Below are 19,810 nucleotides of genomic sequence, written 5' to 3'. Positions count from 1 at the left end.
ACCCTCTGCTAGCGAAAACACAGCCCTCCCAAGCTCTGTTTTTTCTGGCAGAGGCACTGCGGGCTGGTCCGTTGCTGTTTCCAGGGTGCCCCGCGGGCCAGATCCAAGCACCCCATTGGCCAGATCTGGCCTGCGAGCCTTGAGTATGACATCCCTGTGCTAGATGGACATGATGGAAGTTGGACAGCACCAGGTTACAGAAGCTTCTGAATAATCTCTTTTCATCAGGGTCGTAACCTTTTCAACCAAAGATTTTAGTTATGTTTTTAAAATATATAATCCATTATTCCTTGTCTGGCCTTCAGATGCTTTGGAAAATAGCTTGACAACACCACCTCCTTCCTCTCTGTGGCAGCCCCACAGAGGCTGGTGTTGTGGCCCGCCAGCGGAGCTGACAGCAAAGTCAGACAGTGAGGAGGTTGGGGAGGAGAATGGGCCAGTCCTGGAGGCTCGGAAAGGCTCAGACGAGGGTTCTGCATCAGAGGCAGAGATGGGGCCAAGGCCGTCTGGCGGTGATCAGGTGCTTACGGAGCTAGACAACAGTGAGGCAGAGGAACAGCTAGAGCCTGTTCCCAATGTGCGCATGCACAGAGCTGCCAGAAGAAAAGAACAATTCAGAAATCAGGGTAGACTTGGGAGTAAAGTCACAGGTGGAAGGTGATTGGCCCCTCCCATAGGAAATAAAAGAGGAGCGAAAGGCGAGTGAGCTTTTTCAGGAAACAATTTGTTCAGTCAGTCGTTAGATTCATTTCAGGAGTGTGAAGATCTGTCCGTGAATCACAGAGACTCTGTGCCCAGTCTTTCTTTGCTCAGCACCTCATTTGGAAAACATTTACATGGCAGCTTTCCAAGATAGATAAGGTCTGTAGTCATAAACATTCCTTTGAAAGACTGTTTGCCAGGCCTTGCTGAATGTGAATGAGAGGAATTCACATTCGTTTAATAAAAGGGGTTTTGTCAGGACCAGGACTCTGCCTCGTGCTTTTTGGGGAAGCCTAGGTCAGAGCAGCTGGGATGCATGGGGATATATAAGTGTGTTTCCCTCTTGCATTTTTTCTCTTGTGTTTCCTTTTTCTTCAGAGCTCTCAGAGGTTCTTTGGCATTTGCTGTTTTCAATAGGATTTAAAATGACAGGCTGGATGGGACTAATTGGGATTTTTGTCCTCTTTGCCATATTTGCTGCTCTGACAATAGCAATTCTACTCATCATGGAAGGTCTTTCCGCCTTTCTGCATGCGCTCAGGCTTCACTGGTAAGTGTGGTTTTATAAGAACTGTAAAGCACAGATGTTTCCTTCTGAGCCAGCCCCCCCCCCCAAAAAAACCCAAACCACAGTTACAGGAAGTTACATGCATTTCCTGTAATGTTTGCAGTATACCGCTCAAATAACAGTTGAAACGTGCATATAAATATGCAGGATATTATGGGCAATTGCTTGTGAAATATTGATAGGGCCCTAGACTGGAACCATATTGAGTGAGTATGATGAGAGTTATAGTTTAACATATTTGGTAGGTGCAAAGTTGGGGGGAAAACTAGTCTGAAACTAGGGGTGGGCTGCTACGGGTTTGCCCAGGTTTGGGAGAACCCGTAGCTAACGTTATGGCCGGTTTGGAGAACCTTCAAATCCCACCCCTTGCTGGCCCCGCCCACCCCACCTCTCCAGGAGTCTCCACGGGGCTCATTTTGGATGCAAGTGAAAGGCCCACACTGAGGCTCAGGAAGGGGGAAAAACAGGTCTCCTGGAAGTTCCGGGAGTGCCTCTGGAGCCCGGGGGAAGAAGTTTTCGTCCTCTCAGAGAGGGTAGAGAAAAACCTCCGGAGCCCAGGGAAAGCGAAAACAGCCGCTCTGCCGTGGTGCAGGAGGCTGACTAGGCCTCCCCACCCAGCAACCAGGCAGAGAACCCATTACTGAAATTTTTGAAGCCCACCCCTGCCTGAAACAATCCCACAACAATAACGCCACTCAAGGTGCCTTTCTTAAGTGGTCCCAGTAGCAATGGGGTAGTTGGATACTCTAGCTTTTAAAATTTCTTCTGCACTTCAAAGTTTGTTCCATTGAAGGATACCTTAATCTATTTTTATTGTACTCTTTCTCTTTTTCTTTTTTGGCAAACTTGTTTTTTTTTTTTTAAATTTTCAGAGAAAAATGGGTAAAAACAATAAAAGTAAAGAAATGATTTCATCTTTTTCCTATTAGGGTGGAATTCCAGAACAAATTCTATTCTGGGTCTGGGTCTGTTTTTTCGCCATTCTCCTTCAAGACCATAATAGAAAGAAAGGAAGAATGACTGCTATTAATGATGCAGAAATTTGAAACTTCTGAAGTTTCTGCTGTTCTTTTTCTTGGTGAGCATTTCCTTGAGAATTAAGAGCCAGAAGGGATACAGAACTTCCCCAACAGGACTTCAGACTCCAAATGTGTTGTCAGAAACAAGCATAATAAAAACTCTACATATTCGCCAGATGTGTTGGAACTGTGACTCTTCTACTGCTTGAGGATTCTGGAAAATGTGCTTCTGGCACTTCTGGAGTGTTGTAGGTTGGAAAAACTCTGTTTTCCCTTTGCAATCCATTTAGAAAAATAACCCTATCAAACAATTAGAGCAGCCTTTTTCAACCTTAGCAACTTTAAGAGGTGTGGACTTCGACTCTCAGAATTCCCCCAACCAGAAGTTGGGATTGAAGTTCACATCTCTTGAAGTTGCTAAGATGGAGAAACACTGACTTAGAGGCAGGTGTAAAATCCAACCATTTTGTCAAAATGATGAAGAAAGAATTGTGAAAGTTGATGGAAATTTCATCCCTCCCATACATGTATCTGATGCAAGCGTGGGTTCCGGCAGGCACTACTGCCAGTTCGCTTGTGGTCGCTCTGCCCGCGCGCACATGCGCAGTGCAATAAAAATTGTTTTGCGCAGAAGCTAAAAGCAAGGTGGCGGCGCCTATATCGCCACCCGGAAAACCGGTTCAGGGGCGTGGCAGGCCTGGGTCGCTGCCGGTTCTAGCGACCCAGGCCACCAAACCACTACCGGTTTGGCTGAACAGGTCCGAACCAGTAGGAACCCACCACTGATCTGATGTCGCACTACATATACTAAAGGGCAAGGCTTGCATCATGGTCTCACAACACTCATTTCTTCGCTTGCTCTTTTGAGATGGTCTCCAGAATCAATGATTTGGTTTACAACAAATGTGTAAGCCTCACCTTTTCTTTCACTTTGGGTGCTGATGACTTCATTGAAATTGTTTCTGAGCGCAATTTTGGCTCAGCAGTGGGATTCACTTACCTACCGGTTCGCAAATGTGAGCACATGCACCATGTCTGCACATGCACACCACCTTCTGCGCATGCGCAGTGCTCGCACATTACATCGGGGTGGGTGGGCGTAGCCTCCTGCAGCCGCCACTATCAATTCGCCTGAACCGGAGAGAACCGGCTGAATCTCACCTCTGATTTGGCTCTGCTAGTGTACACTATCATATGATTAGGTATTCTTCCTTTTAAAAAAACACTACAAAAATTAAAAAGCAGAGCATATTATGTTTTGATTCACATAACAATTGTCAGACATTCCTCACTTACCTTATTTTTCGGATTATAAAATGCTCCAGACTATAAAATGCACCTAACTTTTGGGGAGGAAAACAAGAAAAAAGAAATCTGCCTCTGACTCCCAGCAATTTGCCTCCTTGAAGCAAACAGCAAGCAGCATGGTCAGCTTCAGCACAGCCTGATCTAGCAAGGGCAGCTGATTGGCGGTTGGATCTGCCTCCCGGAATCTCCCTATCATCTGTTCCAAGCTGCGGGGATAGCGACTGCCACCTATCGCCACACCCATGCACCTCATTTTCAGCCTCCACACTCCATTTTCAACCTTAGCCTCCGTTTTGGGGCTGTTCCAGGTGGCAGGGATCGCTGCTGCCTAACCCCGCCACCTGGAATGAGCTGAAAATGGGGTGTACAGATGGCGAAAATAGGATGCACGGAGGCTGAAAATGGGGCACGGGTGGCAGCGATAGGTGGAGGCGATGATCCCTGCAGCCTGGAACAGCTGTTAGATGGTATTCTGGGAGGTAGATCCAACCGCCAATCAGCTACTCATGCTAAATCAGGCTGCGCTGAAGCTGACCATGCTGCTTGCTGTTTGCTGCAAGGAGGCAAATTGTTGGGAGGCAGAGGCCGAAGGGTGGGGGCTGGTGGGTGGATGGGACTTTGGCAACATTCGCTCTATAACAGACACAGTCATTTCCACCCCTTTTTTGGGGGGGAAGTGAATCTTATACACCGAGAATACGATAATAAACCATAATTCTGGAATTATCAGTATGTCCAAAGAAATCTGAATAGTAAATAAGGCATGAAGCAGGATTTTATTATCATCACAGGAAAGAAATGATTCCAACTTTAATTTACCACTATTAGAACTGCTAAGTCTGCTCTTGATTTATATTTTACTTGTTGGAAAAAAATGATTGAAACTGTCTCACAATTGTAATAGTACTATCACATATTCAAACAGCATGCTGAAACTCAGGAATGAATATAAAACTAAGGACAAAAACTGCCTATTTGCTTTTCAGACTCTGATGCCATGTTATGTAAAACTTAAATTCACAACCTGGTGTAAAAGAAAATGTGTGGTTGACAACACCTGTCAGATCTCCCTATTTGCTCCACTCAACTGCTTGTCCTTGGATTTAGTGATATAACAAAAATAAATTCAAATCACCTTGGTCTTTCTCTCACATACAAACACACACAGACACCTCTCATGACAAATTATTCTCTAAAGCAGCAAAAGGCAGAACGAGAAACAATAGATGAAAATTAATCAATGAGAACTAGAATAGAAAACCTCCAAGATCCCTTCCAGCTCTATTCTCTATTCCCGTGATGGTGAACCTATGGCACACATGCCGCAGGTGGCACACGGAGCCATATTTGCTGGCATGACAGCCCTCAGCTCTGGTGTGCATGCACGCACTGGCCAGATGGTATTTGGCCTTTTCGCCCTTCCCAGGCTTCAGGAAAGCCTCCGGAATTTGGGGAGGGCGAAAAACAGGCCCAACGGGGCAACCGAAACTTCCGATTGGCCCGCTGGGCCGTTTTTCACCCTCCCCGGGCTCCGGAGGCTTTCCTGAAGCCTAGGGAGAGCAAACCCCCCTCCCGCGTGTGAGGGGCGGGTGTGCACATGCACAGGGGGGGGGTGCACACATGCCCAGGGGGGTGAGCACACACAATTTTGGCACACCTTTAGAAAAAGGTTAGCCATCATTGCTCTATTCTATTCATACCACATGAAGAGCTTCTGAGAAAAGATTTCCCTTGCTTTAAGATATGTGTTAGATTGGGTAATGGATAGGCACACACAGGCTCAACGGTAATAACAGCTCTTTATTAAGTACAACAAGTGAGAACAATCCAGCGAAGGTTGAGTCTGACAGTAGCCCTTTTATAGGGAGCTGTCAGACCCTTCGACCAATAGGATTGAATCTCTGTTCCCGCCAGAACAGAGGACCTTGGTGGAAACCACTGTAGTTAGAACAAATATCTAACAATATGATTGGATGACAAAGTATTCTTTAAAATTAATCTTTTCAGAGTGTTTTTTTTTTTTTTTTTTTGTATTTGCACCTCAAGAATACAAACAAGGAATGACTGACAAGTATTTGGTATATAAACAGGTTTGGCTGTTAGAATCCTTTATTATCGTAATTGCTCTGTAATTTATCATTGACTGGCTAAATGCTTTAATCGGTGATCTGAGTGGAGAGAAATAAGCAAGAACTATTAGATAAGCAAACAGGTCTGAAATGTGCCTTAAGTTCTGGGAAACAAGATAGTATTGAGAAGGAACGCTGGCAGGCTGCTCTCTGAGTCACTGGAGAATAAAAAGGGGAGGTAAAGCACAATTAAGCAAAATTAGGCCTGTAATAATCTGTTATCATAGCCTATGTCAATAAAGTCATAGTCTTCCCATGGAGTCAGTTTCCTACTCTGTTCTACTCCAAACGGCTGACCATCAGAAACAAGCTGAGATTGTTAGTCATTATGACTTGAGATCATATTCTGTACATTGCAGCCCAGGAATTTGCATAGTTTAAAAATAACTCAAAATAAGTTTTTTCCTGCCAATTTTTCTAGGGTGACATGATCTGTGCTATTCAATAAATACATGAAAAAAAGATACTGATGTTTTAAACATCCCATTCCTTGGAACTCCCTGTCAGAGTTTGTTGTAGAAGTCACATCCAGAAAGCACACACAGATAACTGATTCAGCAGGATTCCTTAACTTCTTTAAATATATAATAACCCAGGAGTAAATGTACAATACCAATAGCTGATTCTTCCAACGTGGTAGAGAGTTACAGGCAAAAAACACAGACAGAGGAGAGATTGGTTTCAATTCCAATTCAGAGAGCAGACTAGATTAGTTCTCTTGCACAGAATCAGAGCTACATGGGTAAGCCAGGCCCAGGCTCCAAGCCGTCTGGCATGGCTCTTATTCACCAAATAGTCCCCATTGGCTGAACCAGTTGCCATGCCTATACATTGGCTGACTTTGTTACCATGTCCTATTCCAGCCAGGATTGACTGATGGCTCAAGAACTGATAAATGAATTTTCGCCAAAACTTGGATTTGCCAGAGTATTCCTGAGCTAAAGGAGCCAGTTATCAATCAATCCTGAAGAAACCTTCCCTGGGCCCACTTACAAATACTCCCTTTGGGGACAAAGTGCTTAAGAGGATGGTTTCTGTGCAACTTCATACATTCTTGGGGTCCATCAACTATGATATCTTAACCTTTTTTCAGTCTAGAGTCAAACCTGGTTTGGAGGCAAAATAAGTCACAGTCACTCTACTCCAGGACTCTTCAAACTTGGCAACTTTAAGACTTGTGGACTTCAACTCCCAGAATTCCACAGGTTGATGTCCACAAGGCTTAAAGTTGCCAAGTTTGGAGATCCCTGCTCTAGTAGATAATATTCAACAAGAAGAAAAGGAATGCACTTTCTCAATAGCCATTGATACAGTTAACCATAGAATACTTTTGGATTGTCTGGAAATTGGGCACATTGAGCTAGACATTGCATTTCAATGGTTCTACTTCCTTCTTTTGAGAACAGTCTTAGAAAGTTGGATTTTATGACTGTGCTTCTATCACTACTGCTATTTAACAATGTGAAATTGTTGCAGGAGATCAGTATGCAGATGTTATTCACCTCTACACCCCAACATCTAAATTAAGAAAGGCTACATATATACCTTGAACTGGTGTCAGGATAGTGTGATAAATGATTTGATAATGGCCAATAAACTGAGATCAAATCCTATCACTATGGACAGTGGTGGGATTCAACATTTTTTACTCCCGGTTCTGTGGGTGTGGCTTGGTGAGCGTGAATGTGGCAGGGGAAGGATACTGTAAAATGCCCATTCCCTCCCCACTCCAGGGGAAGGTTACTGCAAAATCCCCATTTCCTCCCGATCAGAAGGGACGCAGGAGGTAGAGAATAGATGGGGCGGGGCCAGGCAGAGGTGGTATTTACCAGTTCTCCAAACTACTCAAAATTTCCGCTATCGGTTCTCAAGAACTGGTCAGAACCTGCTGAATATCACCTCTGACTATGGACAACAGCTGATTTCTGGAATTCAGAAACAGGAAAATTTAGCTATTCTAAATTGTAGAGAGCACAAAGAACAGTCTTAAAAGACAGAGGGAAGATCTTTTACCAAGGGCATGATCCAAGTGTGGCTTAAGTTTAGGAAATAGTCTCAGATAGGCTCCTCAATTCACACAAAAATAAGGAAGAGGGAAACACATTCTGACTTGCAGAATCCCGCTATTATAGCTGTTCTCATAAAAAATAGTTTTAGACCTATATGGCATTGGTTTCTTAGTGTGGTCTACCTTAAAGGGTTGACCTAAAAGGAGCTGCCCTTATTTGTATTAATTACACAGTAATAATTAGGAGTTTTCAGAATAAAACTTGCCATTGGAAGTCAGAGTAGCTCCCATGGGTATGTGTTAGAGGTGGGTTGCTATTTTTTTTACTGCTGGTTCAGGCGTGCTCCAGTGCAGGTTCACACATGCGCATGCTATTTTTGCACATGCACAGAAGTATCTGGGTGGGTGGGCGGAGCCTCCTACTGCCGCTACTATCGGTTCGTCCGATCTGGGCCGAACCAGCAGCAACCCACCTCTGGTATGTGTGTCAATTGCCAACTTTGGTTGGTATACCAACTGCACTTTTTCCTGGATGTTATCATAGCTGCAGTTGTTCATGCACTGCTAGCTTCACATTTAGGTCAATGTGCTCTATGTGGGTTTCCTCTTTGAGCCAGGACCAGAATCTGCTGCTGTGCAGAATGTAGGTGCCAAATTATTGAGCAAGGCACCTCGTCGTGTTCGTGTTACACCTCTTTTTCTTTTAAGTTACAACTCAGATACCAAGCTGAGTTCAAAATTTGGTTCAATCCATTACGAAGAACTGAGCAATTTTGGATCAGGATGCCTCTCAGGTTACCTTCACCATTAAAATTGGATAAGTCACTGAACTCATGAGTACCTTGCTAAATATACCAAGAGCCATCTAACATCATCTTAAGCAGGCTTTTTCCTGAGCTATTATCATGGGATTCACTTCCATTTATGCCAATTTCCACTGCAGATAATGAGGTGATGGCCAAGTAACAATCATTAGTTAGACAGAGGGTATTCACAGCAGAATGTAATTGGAAATTTGAGAAGCCAGGAAAATGTTGTTCTTCAATGGAAGACAGGCTCCCTAAGTACACTCTTTAGCTACCTTATAACTAAGATTTATTTTATTTATTTATTTATTGGATTTCTAAACCGCCCCCTCTCCCAAAAAGGGATAAATAACAAAATCCAACTTTCCACTCCAGAAATATCATTACAACTTATTTCTTTTGTGGGAAGCAAATATGCAATACAGGGGTGGGCTTCAAAAATTATCTGCCTGGTTGCTGGCTGGGTGTGGCCTGATGGGCGTGGCCTAGTCAGCTTCCTTCATCACAGGTGGTGTGGGCAGGGCCAGCCAGGAGTGGGAATTGGGGGTTCTCCAAACTGCACAGAATCGTAGATAGAGGTTCTCCCGAACCTCTACGAACCCGCAGCAGCCCACCCCTGATGCAATAGTACTTTCTTTTTCATCAGAGACTGGAAGGACAATATTCAAAATAACCCAGAGCTCAGTGGTAAAATCATTTTTTTTTTACTACCAGTTCTGTGCGCGTAGCTTTATGGGCATGGCAGGGGAAGGATACTACAATATCTCCATTCCCTCTCCACTCCTGGGGGAAGGATATTGCAAAATCTCCCTTCCCACCTCATTCTGGGGCCAGCCAGAAGTGGTATTTGCCAGTTCTCAGAACCATTAAACTTCCTGTTACCGGTTCTTCGGAACCTGTCAGAACCTGCTGAATTTCACTCCTGCCAGAGCTGAACTCAACACAAGCATAACAGTAAAATGCTGCAAAGGATGTCTGGATTCGTGCACAAAGATGAACATTTGCAGCACCCTGACAATGCCTGATTGATTTCACTCAGAGTGAAATCTTATGTATTACTGGACAAGGAATTGCCCCAAGAATGTATTGACCACCTGTAAACTGGTTGCGAGAATCCTCCTTTACATGACAGCCTTATGACAAATATAACATCATGTCCAATCATGACACTTCATTGAAGTATCTCCATCAGTTTCAATCAACTCTGAATTTTATAGGACAAATATAACATGCTCAAAACAAGGGACAAGCATTCTTGATGTGATTCTAGTTTTGTATGCGATTTTACTGTTTTCAGAAGTTTTCACATGTGGCTGCTCAAGATTTTCTCCCTACCCCCATTTACTGGGCAACCTGGGATATTGTTGCAATGGCTTCTTTCCAAATGATCAGAATTTAATTGGAAAGAAGATTATCTGAAACAGAATATGTTTGTGTACTTCTGAAAGGAAGGATTTCTTTTATCCTTTCAAATGCAGCCTACAGATTGTATTCGGGTTGCCAAGTTTTATTTCCTGTACAGCTAAATACAGTATATATCTCAAACAGGATCCAATAGTATTTTATTGTGGTTGCATCTCGTACAACTAAATTAAATGCCATCTTCAGTGTACATTATACATAAGAAAGCTACAAAAATAAAACAAAAACACGCATCCTTCACATTCTATGCAATTGAGCTGAAAACCCCTGATATTGCATTAATATTGCACTACACAGTAGAATTCAATATAATTACTGCTCTGGGATAGAAGCTGTTTTTCAACCAATTTGTCGTTTATTGTCCTGTACTATCTGCCAGATGGTAATAGTTCAAAAAAAGCCCAGGATGAAATGGATTTTTAAGAATGTTTTGAGCTTTCTTAACTTTTTGCCCCATTGATCAGTAGAATATGCTCCTAAATCTCTGGTTTTTGCTTAGTCATATTTTGTGACATAGGCCACCATATAAAGATGATAAGTGTGTGTGTGCATGCGTGTGCGTGTGCGTGTGTTCCAGCATAACTCTGGAATGCCTCAAGCAATTTCAACCAAACTCGCCATACAGATGACTTACTCTCTGGGGTTGGGTAAGACACTCCTAAAACCCCTTGGGGTGTGTGTTCTGTTACGATGCAGCCTGTTGTGCCTTAAAATGGCTTCTACTGCATTACCGTAAATGTACTGTACAGTACATTCTACTGTACAGTTCAGTGGAGATGCCATGGTAACGGCTTCACAGTACTCCACAAGCGGGCTCCCTCTGATAAGGGATCCAATATTATAAATTACATTTGGTCCAGATGTTTCCCCCTATAAATAAATACCCAGGCAACACCGGGTTATCAGCTAGTAGTAAAATAAGATGTCCTGTGAAAGGGTGAGGCAGTTTTAAAAAAATCTTCTCAGTATAATTAAACCTGTTATGGTTAATATGTTCTTCTGAACTTGGCAGCCAAAAGACTTTACGTCCATACTTTTTTTCTACTACCACTTTCATTTCTCATTGGTCTTCCTATATGCTCAAAAAGAAGAAATGTTATTGTACAGCAAATTGCTATTCTTAATTGCTCTCCTGTTCAATTAAATGTATAGGTTTGTCCAACATCAATGAAATTGAAAATGAATTGAACTTTTGCTATATATTTAAATTTGTTGCTCTGTATTGATAGATTCCTAACCTTATCTATCCTACAGTTTTTGCAGTTTTCCAAATTGGCCCACGTCCTTTACACATGCATGCATACCTACTATACATTTATGAAACCTCTGAAAGGACATGTTGTGAAGTGCACCAGAGGTGGGTTCCTACTGGTTTGGATCGGTTCGGATGAGTAGGTAGTAACTCGGCCTGCCACGCCCCCAAACTGGTTCTATCATCAGCGCTGCCATCTTGATTTTCAGTCCTGCGTATGCGCAGAATAATCTTCATTGCAAAAAGTTTTTCTCCCTTTTCTAACGTCGTACGCATGTGCAGATCTTTTTAGGTTCAAATGTGTACATGGGCGAGCTAAGTGAGCATGCATGCACAAAAATTTTTGTATGCCAAAACAGCATAGCAACCCAACCCTGAAGTGCTCTAATATTCTTGAAGAACTGTGGCAGACACATCCCCTCTGAAAGGCTTGCACAGATGCTTCAAAGACTTTCCTAGGGCATCTTTATAAATCTGTACTTGGACAACTGCTTTGCTTCCTGGGCTGTCTCATTGGAATTTTTTGCCTGCAAGCAGGGGTGGGCTTCAAAAATTGCAGCTGGGTCAGCATGCTATGGGGGTGTGTGGCCTAGTCAGAGGCACCACGGGGGGGGGCATTTTGTTTTGCCCTCCCCAGGCTCCGGAGGCTTTTCTCGTGCCTCTGGGAGGGCAAAAACTGCTTCCCTTGGGTAGGTGCGTTTCCGGACTTCCGGAACCTCTGGTAGGCCTGTTCCCCCCCCCCCCCCCGAGCCTCCCCATGGGTCCTGCACTTACCTGGCATGATGAACGGGCTGTGGGGAGATTCCTGGGAGGGAAGGGGTAGGTTTGGCCAGCTAGGGGGTTCGCCGAACTGGGCAGGATCCTTATTAGAGAACTGCCTGAACCTGTGCAAACTCCCAGCAGCCCACCCCTGCCTGCAGGGCATGTGCAGAAATTTGAGGAAGTCCTTAAATCAGCAATGCCAAGTTTCTGAAGATGTACTGAGCTCACTTCTTGTGAAATTGTAAACAAAATGGAGGGACCCTTGGAGAAGGCCTCCAGAACAGGACAACAGCAAATACAGAGACAGCATGCATTAAGCCCAAGGGGTCAAGAAAGTATAACAAGAAAGAATAAGAGGGGAAAAAAGAAAAACATGGACAGACTTGTAAGATTCTATTAATACGTCTTATCTCAATAAACTATATTTCTAGTCATCCTGTTGAGTCAGCTTTCTGTTTGATCCACCAAGGAGGGCTGACAGAAAAAGCATGTATGCTTTGGAAATTAAGCACACAAATGCATTCTAATTTTAGGTCATCTTTAAGGGAAACATTGCAACAAGGTTAACGGATCAGTAAAATTGAGGAACTGAAAATAAATATATGTGAAAGATTTCACAAAGATAAGAAATGGAGAGAAACAGATAGACAGATTCATCCATGTTACTTTCCAACCAGTTCTCTTCTTTGAAGATTTGCTGAATTCAGACTAGTAACGTACAGTGCAAGATATATGTGTGAGCAACACATTTGCATTATTGCCATGTGATCCTTCTCTGCTTCCTCCTCTGGCTTCTTTTAATCAATTGCTGAAATAATAGAGCCAACCTTTTGTGAGAATGCAAGGGCAGCAGTGATATATAGGACTGAAATCCCGACTTGCTTTAAAAAAAAAAAAAGTAAGCCTACAGCAAAAGAGCATACAATTGCACACTTGTTAAGAAATTTCTGATTTGGCCACCTGCTCTCTAAGCGGAGGGAAATAATTACTAGGAAGGTCTTAAACCTGAAATCTGAAGAGGCAAAGATGTTATAATGGGAACTGTACACCTTCAGCCATGAAGGAAAGTGGTAAATCCAGATATATTGCATGATTATAGCAAGCACAGTAGAGCTACATATTTGAAAAGGCAAGGGGAGAGCAAGACTTAACTAATTGTTTGACAAAAGGTAAGAAAAATATTCACTGTGGAGCTATGGAACAAGTTAGGTCTGTAATTTTTTCCTCTCATTATAAGAACTGAATTTACTTAACTGCATTTAGTAATGATTTTAATGGTATTAGTGCAGTGACAACCCCATGTTTCCAGATGTGTTTGGTTACAACTGTCATCATCTGCAACTATGACCTGGAAGGCATGAGGTTAGGGAAGGGGATGTAATGTCAGATTGTGAAAAAGAATTGATCCGGAAATATAAATCTGCCACAGACCTTATTGAATATCCTGGCATTTCATCTTTCAATCTAATCTACCTACAAGGATGGCTGTGGCAATCAAGGGGGGGATGGTGTAATAAATAAAAATGTAATAAAGTTGTAAATGTATGGACATTTTTCTGCGACTAATTCCTGTCGAACCCAAGTGTTCTTCGGTATTAAGATATAGGATTACCCTGCATGATAATTCTGGCCACTAAGAAATTCATATGTTTGCTAAGTATTGCAATGTTCTCTCATACTGTTATAATTACCCATCCCTTCAGTAATAATTATTTTGCTATTAGCATTCATTATCAAACTATTGTCTTCTGAAATGAGGACTAGCCATTTTATAGAATTTACAGTTTGTTTTGTATAAAGCCAGGAGAGTATTTACTTAGATTTAAAACTGGATTGAATGAAGTAGGCGTAATTTACAAAGCAGTGTCCGCTTTAAGCAGAGCTTAGTATTGATCAACTGGTACTATTCTTCAACCAAAGAGTAGCAGCCAACAGCCCTTAAAGAAACAGTCTTTTATATGGGGGAAGATCTGAGATCTGGATTTTGATTTGGGGGGTCTTTTTTAAAAAAGTAATTCTTTTTCCAACAGTAGCAGATGAAAAATAGATGAGTGGGAGAAATTCAGGTGCAAAATAATTCCAGGGAACAAAGTACCCTGAGTACTTTGTTCAAAGTAGTATTGTTCTTAATTTACAATTATCCGAGCCCACAGCTTTAAGAAGATTCCTTTATATCTTCTGTGTAGTTTTCAACTGAATTAAGAGTTACTACATACAAAACCTCCAAGTAAATTAATGCTAATTGAAAGATGTCAGTCAAGCACCAACAAGGAACAAATGCGGTGACTCTTGAGGAAATGGGAACTCAGGAAGCAGAGGCAAAGAAAGGTAATCTAGTTTGGTGTCCATCTTCTTTCTCAGTTGTGAGTTCTTGACTAAGGTTCTCTCAAAGTCTTCATGCTTTCTTACAGAATTACAACTTTTCAAAGCTCTAAATTCACTCTCTCCTCAACTGAAAAGTGGCAAAATTGCTAACAAAATTTAGGCATACTTTAATATTATGCATAATAATATTAAAAGGCCCAATTTTGGGTTGTAGGTAAATAATGTATTCCTAACACTTATGAACAAAATGTGACTTACCCAAACTTATAATGTCTTTGCGGTGGATGATTTTTTTTGTCCCTCTCATAATTTTCTATTTGAAATCATCTTCTGGTTTCAACCATTCTAACATAAGATTCTTCTTTTGTCCATAATAAATCCAATTTTGTAATAAATAGTTATCAGAAGGAAGACAACAGGCCTTGCAAATGCCCTTTGATAGCTTTTGGAGTGCTGATAGAGATAAAGTAAAAAGGACATCTAATTGTAGATCAGTGGATAATAGTGAAATTAATTATTTTTATATGTGCATATTTTCAGGGGTGGGATTCAACTGGTGTAACAACCGGTTCGCTGAGTGCATGCAGTGCGTTTGAAAACTTACCTTGTACTGCAGCCCTGGTGCAAAACAGCTGAGGTGCAGCAATCCGCTCTACCGCGCCTATCAGTTGGGCTTCAGAAAAGGGAATATAGGTGAATATAGCACAGGGGCGGGCGGGCAGGCCCAGCTTATCGTCGAAGTGAACTGGTTTGCTCCCCGCTGATCCTCGGAGCTACCGGTTTTCACGAACCAGTCCGAACTGGTAGAATCCCACCCTTGATTTTAGTGCATATTTCGGGGAAATCTGTATTCTTCCCCTCCTGTGTTTTTGTAATGTTTTCTATGTTTAAGAATAATTAATACATGTTAATTTATTCTATTTATTATATCTATTAACATTCTGGATGGGAGACAACAGACTTAAACTCAACCCCTCCAAGACGGAGTGGCTGTGGCTACCGGCCCCCAGGTTCAACCAGCTGACTCCATCGCTGGCCATTGGGGGCGAGCAACTGGCCCCCGTGGAGTGGGCGCGCAATTTGGGCGTCCTCCTAGATGCCCGGCTGTCTATGGATGACCATGTGGCAGCCATGGCAAGGGGGGCGTTCCACCAGGTTCGCCTGGTGCGCCAATTGCGCCCCCTATTGGACCGGGATGCCCTGCACACAGTCACTCATGCACTGGTGACGTCCCGTCTGGATTACTGTAATGCTCTCTACATGGTGCTCCCCTTGAGATGCACCCGGAGACTGCAGTTGGTCCAGAACGCGGCCGCGCGGGCAGTTATGGGGAGTACGAGGTACTCCCATGTGACACCTCTCCTGCGCAAGCTGCACTGGCTTCCTGTAGTCTTCCGGGTGCGTTTCAAGGTGTTGATCACCATCTTTAAAGCGCTCCATGGCACAGGACCTAGTTATTTGCGGGATCGTATCCTGCCCCATACATCCCTGCGACCAATTCGCTCTCACAGAGAGGGACTCCTCCGGGTGCCGTCCACTAAGCAATGCCAGAGGGTGGCGCCGAGGGGTAGGGCCTTCTCTGTGATGGGCCCAGCCCTCTGGAATGACCTCCCCCCCGACATTAGGATAACTACCGATCTCCGCTCCTTCCGCACGAAACTCAAGACCCACCTGTTCCAACTAGCGGGCCTGGCCTGAATTATAACTACATTCTCTAATCCCCCTGGACAATTTTAAACTTTAAATTAATTCTGAATTTTTGGGTATTTTAATTGTTTTAATCTTACCGTGTAGTTTTAACTCATGATTATTTATTATGTATTGTATAATGTTTTTGTATATACCTCCTCCTCATCATTTGTTTGTATATTGAATTGTACGCCGCCCCGAGTCCCTTTGTGGAGAGGGAGCGGCCTATAAATTGAATTAATAAATAAATAAAATAATTCTATTTAATATTCTAGAGCAAAAGACCTTTACAGTAGAAGAAGCTGTGGAAACAATTGGTTTTGGGAGATTTCACATTGCACTCTTTATGATCATGGGTAGCACTGGTGTAAGTTTTTTTTACACTAAAATTTATCATCATTTCCTAAAACGTTTTCCCTTTGCAGAAGTGGCCTCAGTTTTATTGGTTGTTGAGAAGCATTTGAATTTCTTTTAAATTCCATGGTCTTGTACATGGTCCATTGTTGTCTGATACCAGAGAATTTGTTGTTCTTTTCTTTTATTACAGTCTTTTCTGCCTCATTGGTTGCCCGCAATTCTGGATCTGAAAAAGTGATGTAGGAATTGTCTCAGAGATTTAATGGAAACCTAAAAACCTTGGTGGGGATGGGCAGGCTGAAGAAATTTCCATGGTGAAGATCGAGATCTTCATACAGGCTTCCACACTTTTGAAAATCACATACATTTTTTTTCCCCATCACATGGTGTGAAGATGATTGAAAGATGATTGTGGCCAAAAAGCAAAGGTGCTTTTTCTTCAAAAGGTTGCTTTTTCCTTGAGGAAGAAGAAGTAGAAAATGCTTTGTTTCTCATCCAAGAAGCTTCATCAGTTGTGATGGCGGGGGACTGATGAAGCTTCTTGGATGAAAAGCAAAACATTTTCTTCTTCCTCCTCAAGGAAAAAAACAGTCCAGTTGTCTTTTGAAGAAAGACCTTTGAGACAACTATGACCTGAACGCAGGGGTGGGCTGCTGCAGGTTCGCATGGGTTCGGGACAACCTCTAGCTAAGAATCTGTCCAGTTTAGAGAACCCGCAAATCCCACCACTGGCTGGCCCTGCCCACCCTGCTCCACCCCCTCCCCTCCCACATCGCCATGCCCCTCCCAGGACTCTCTATGTGGCTCATTTGGGATGCCAGTTAAGTACAGGGCCTGCAAGGAGCCCGGGGAGGGTGAAAAACGGGCCTCCCAGAAGTTCTGGAGGGCCTCCAGAGCCCGGGGAGGGCATTTTCACCCTCCCAGAAACTCGAGGAAAGCCTCCAGAGCCTGGGGAGAGTGAAAACACCCTCCTGCCATGGTGCAGGAGGCTGACTGGGCCACACCTACCATGGCCACACCCATCCAGCAACTGGGCAGAGAACCTCGATAAAATTTTTGAAGCCCACCCCTGCCTAGATGACTGAGAATCTCCACAGATATGATTGAAGGATGCAGAACATTTCAGCATAACACTATGTTTTGATGAAATTTATTGTATGAACACTTCCAAGCACATTGGCTGCTCTTCTCTGTCTTCTTAACACTTCCTTTAGGGATATTCTGGGACATTCTGAAGTATGAGTCAGTTTTAGTTTTGCATGTACTGACAGCAGCAAGGATTGTATTTGCACAATATTGGATAAATGATAAACACTCCATCAGATGAGGATGTAATTCGGAAAATATTAGACTGTGCAGAGATGGATAGATTGACTTTAAAAATAAAACACAAAGGAGACACAGAATATTACTTGATGTGGAATAGATTTTATGAGTGGTTAGCAATAAAAAGGTAGAAATTAGATGAAGACAGTTTAGTGCTATGTATGAATTAAATAGAAATATGGTTTATAATTATAAATCTGCTAATATAATTAACAGAATTATGAATAAGCTAATATAAAGAAGAAATTGAGCCAAAACTATTCTGCTATATTATTACTATTGTTACCAGTATATGTCTTAATATTTTGTTTTGTTTTCTCTTTTTTTGTTGTAAATGATATACCCTGACAATACACTCTATTCAAAATGTTTATCAATAAAAAAAAGAGAGAGAATGACCAGCTGGTTTTCATGCCTAAGGTAGAACTGGGGGAGGGGGGGAGTTAAACTCTCAGTTTTCACCCTTTCACATCTCCTCTACTATCCAAAAATCTAGGTTGCTTCCAATTATGCTAAGTGCTAACTAATATTCAGACAGTATTCCAATATATAAAAATGTGGTTCTGACTTCTTCAACAAGGAAGCACGAGATCCATCAGGCAGCTGTGACAAGCAGGGTGAAGGGCAGGGGTTGAAGATAGAGACATGGCCAAGGATTGGAATATCTACCAGTATTTATTTTGAATGTGTTTAATCTGTACGGTCACCAGTACTCTCTGAGTTTGGAACTGTAGGAAAATCAGGCGCTGTAGATGGCATCATTTCAAAATATTGAGATAACATAGAGTTTATAACAGTACTATACAGGCATAGGAGATCTGGAATGAGAATGGAAGATTCCCTCTTGTGTCTTGTGTATGTTGAAAACTATATTTTTTTAAAAAAATATTATTTCATATGCTCATCCCCAAAGGTGGTAGAAGCTATGGAAATCATGTTGATTGCTGTAGTGGGTCCTGTCATCCGATGTGAATGGCAGCTTAAAAATTGGCAAGTGGCTTTAGTGACAACAGTGAGTATAATTTCTACATTTACATGGTCATTGGGCTAACATTGGGAGAGAAGGCATCAGGACCATTATGAGGCCATATAAATTATGTGCCTCAGGCAAATGATTCTGGTCACATTAAAACATCAGCATCATTTGCTTCATCATTATTCCATTTTCCCCCCTCTGCTGATGGAATTTTCTTATTCAGATTCCAAAAATCCTTTGACCAGTCATGGATGTCTTATTCGGATCTTTTCCCGTGTAAGATTGATATTGTCTTGGCAACGTTTCCGGCGAGGTCTCACTCGTTGACTAGGGCTGGTTTCCAGATGTCTGGTAGGCGGGAGGTATCGTCACATTTATTGATGTTGTGGGGGTGTTTCTCTATTTCGGTAGCTTCCATAATTATTCTCTTGTTGAAGTGTTCTGTTTTGGAGATTAACCTGGTTCCTTCAAAATTAATTTCATATCCTGTAGCTTTAAGGTGATGGAAAAGGGAGGAAGTGTTTTCTTTTTTTCTTACTGGGTTCTTGTGTTCTGTGATGCGTGCATTTATTTTCCTGTTCATTTGTCCTATGTATGTTGCAGGGCAGATTTTGCATGGTATTTTGTAGACTCCTTGGTTTTCTAGCTGGATTTTATATTTGGGGTTTCTTAACATGTTGGCTATTTTTTTGGTCAGTGTTGAAGGCCGTCTTGATATTGTGTTTGTGGAGAATTTTGCTGATTTTATCTGTGGTGCCTTTGATGCACCACATCAAAGGAGGGCGATGCCGTTGTCCTGTTCTGTGTCTTGGTTTTTGGGGGAAGTTTCCCTTTGGGTTAGGTTGGTAATTGTTTTTCTTTGGAATCCATTGGAGATTAATACATTTGTGAGAGTGTGTAATTCAGTTTTCAGGTAGTCTTTGTCGGCTAGGCATTTGGTTCTGGAGATGAGGGTCTTGGCTACAGAGTTGATCTGTGTAGGGTGGTGATGGGATTGTGCATTTAAGTGGTGGTTGGTGTGTGTGTTTTTTCCGGTAGATGGTGTGTCCTAGGGAGCCATTGAGTTTTTTGTAGATTAGGACATCCAGAAAGGGAAGTTGGTTGTATTTTATATTATTTTATATTATATTTTGATGGCTTCAAAATAGAGAAACACCCCCA

General features: G+C 42.4%; 1 protein-coding gene across 1 annotated transcript in view; it reads left to right on the top strand.

The window, feature by feature from the left end:
• The window catches only part of ATP6V0A4 (ATPase H+ transporting V0 subunit a4), a 51,785-nt gene extending 49,321 nt beyond the window's left edge, over positions 1–2,464 (top strand). The window contains exons 20-21 of the mRNA XM_081957159.1: positions 1,081–1,252; positions 2,200–2,464. Of these exons, the coding sequence (XP_081813285.1) occupies positions 1,081–1,252; positions 2,200–2,290 (263 nt within the window). The 3' untranslated portion in view covers positions 2,291–2,464. The remainder of the gene's footprint in view (positions 1–1,080; positions 1,253–2,199) is intronic.
• The last annotated feature ends 17,346 nt before the right edge of the window (positions 2,465–19,810 follow it).

Source organism: Natrix helvetica (assembly GCF_964273705.1).
Source record: "Natrix helvetica genome assembly, chromosome: 6".
In the NCBI taxonomy this organism is placed as follows: domain Eukaryota; kingdom Metazoa; phylum Chordata; class Lepidosauria; order Squamata; family Natricidae; genus Natrix; species Natrix helvetica.
The sequence above is the reverse complement of the archived record's forward strand: the minus strand, read 5'-3'. Positions and strand labels throughout refer to the sequence as shown.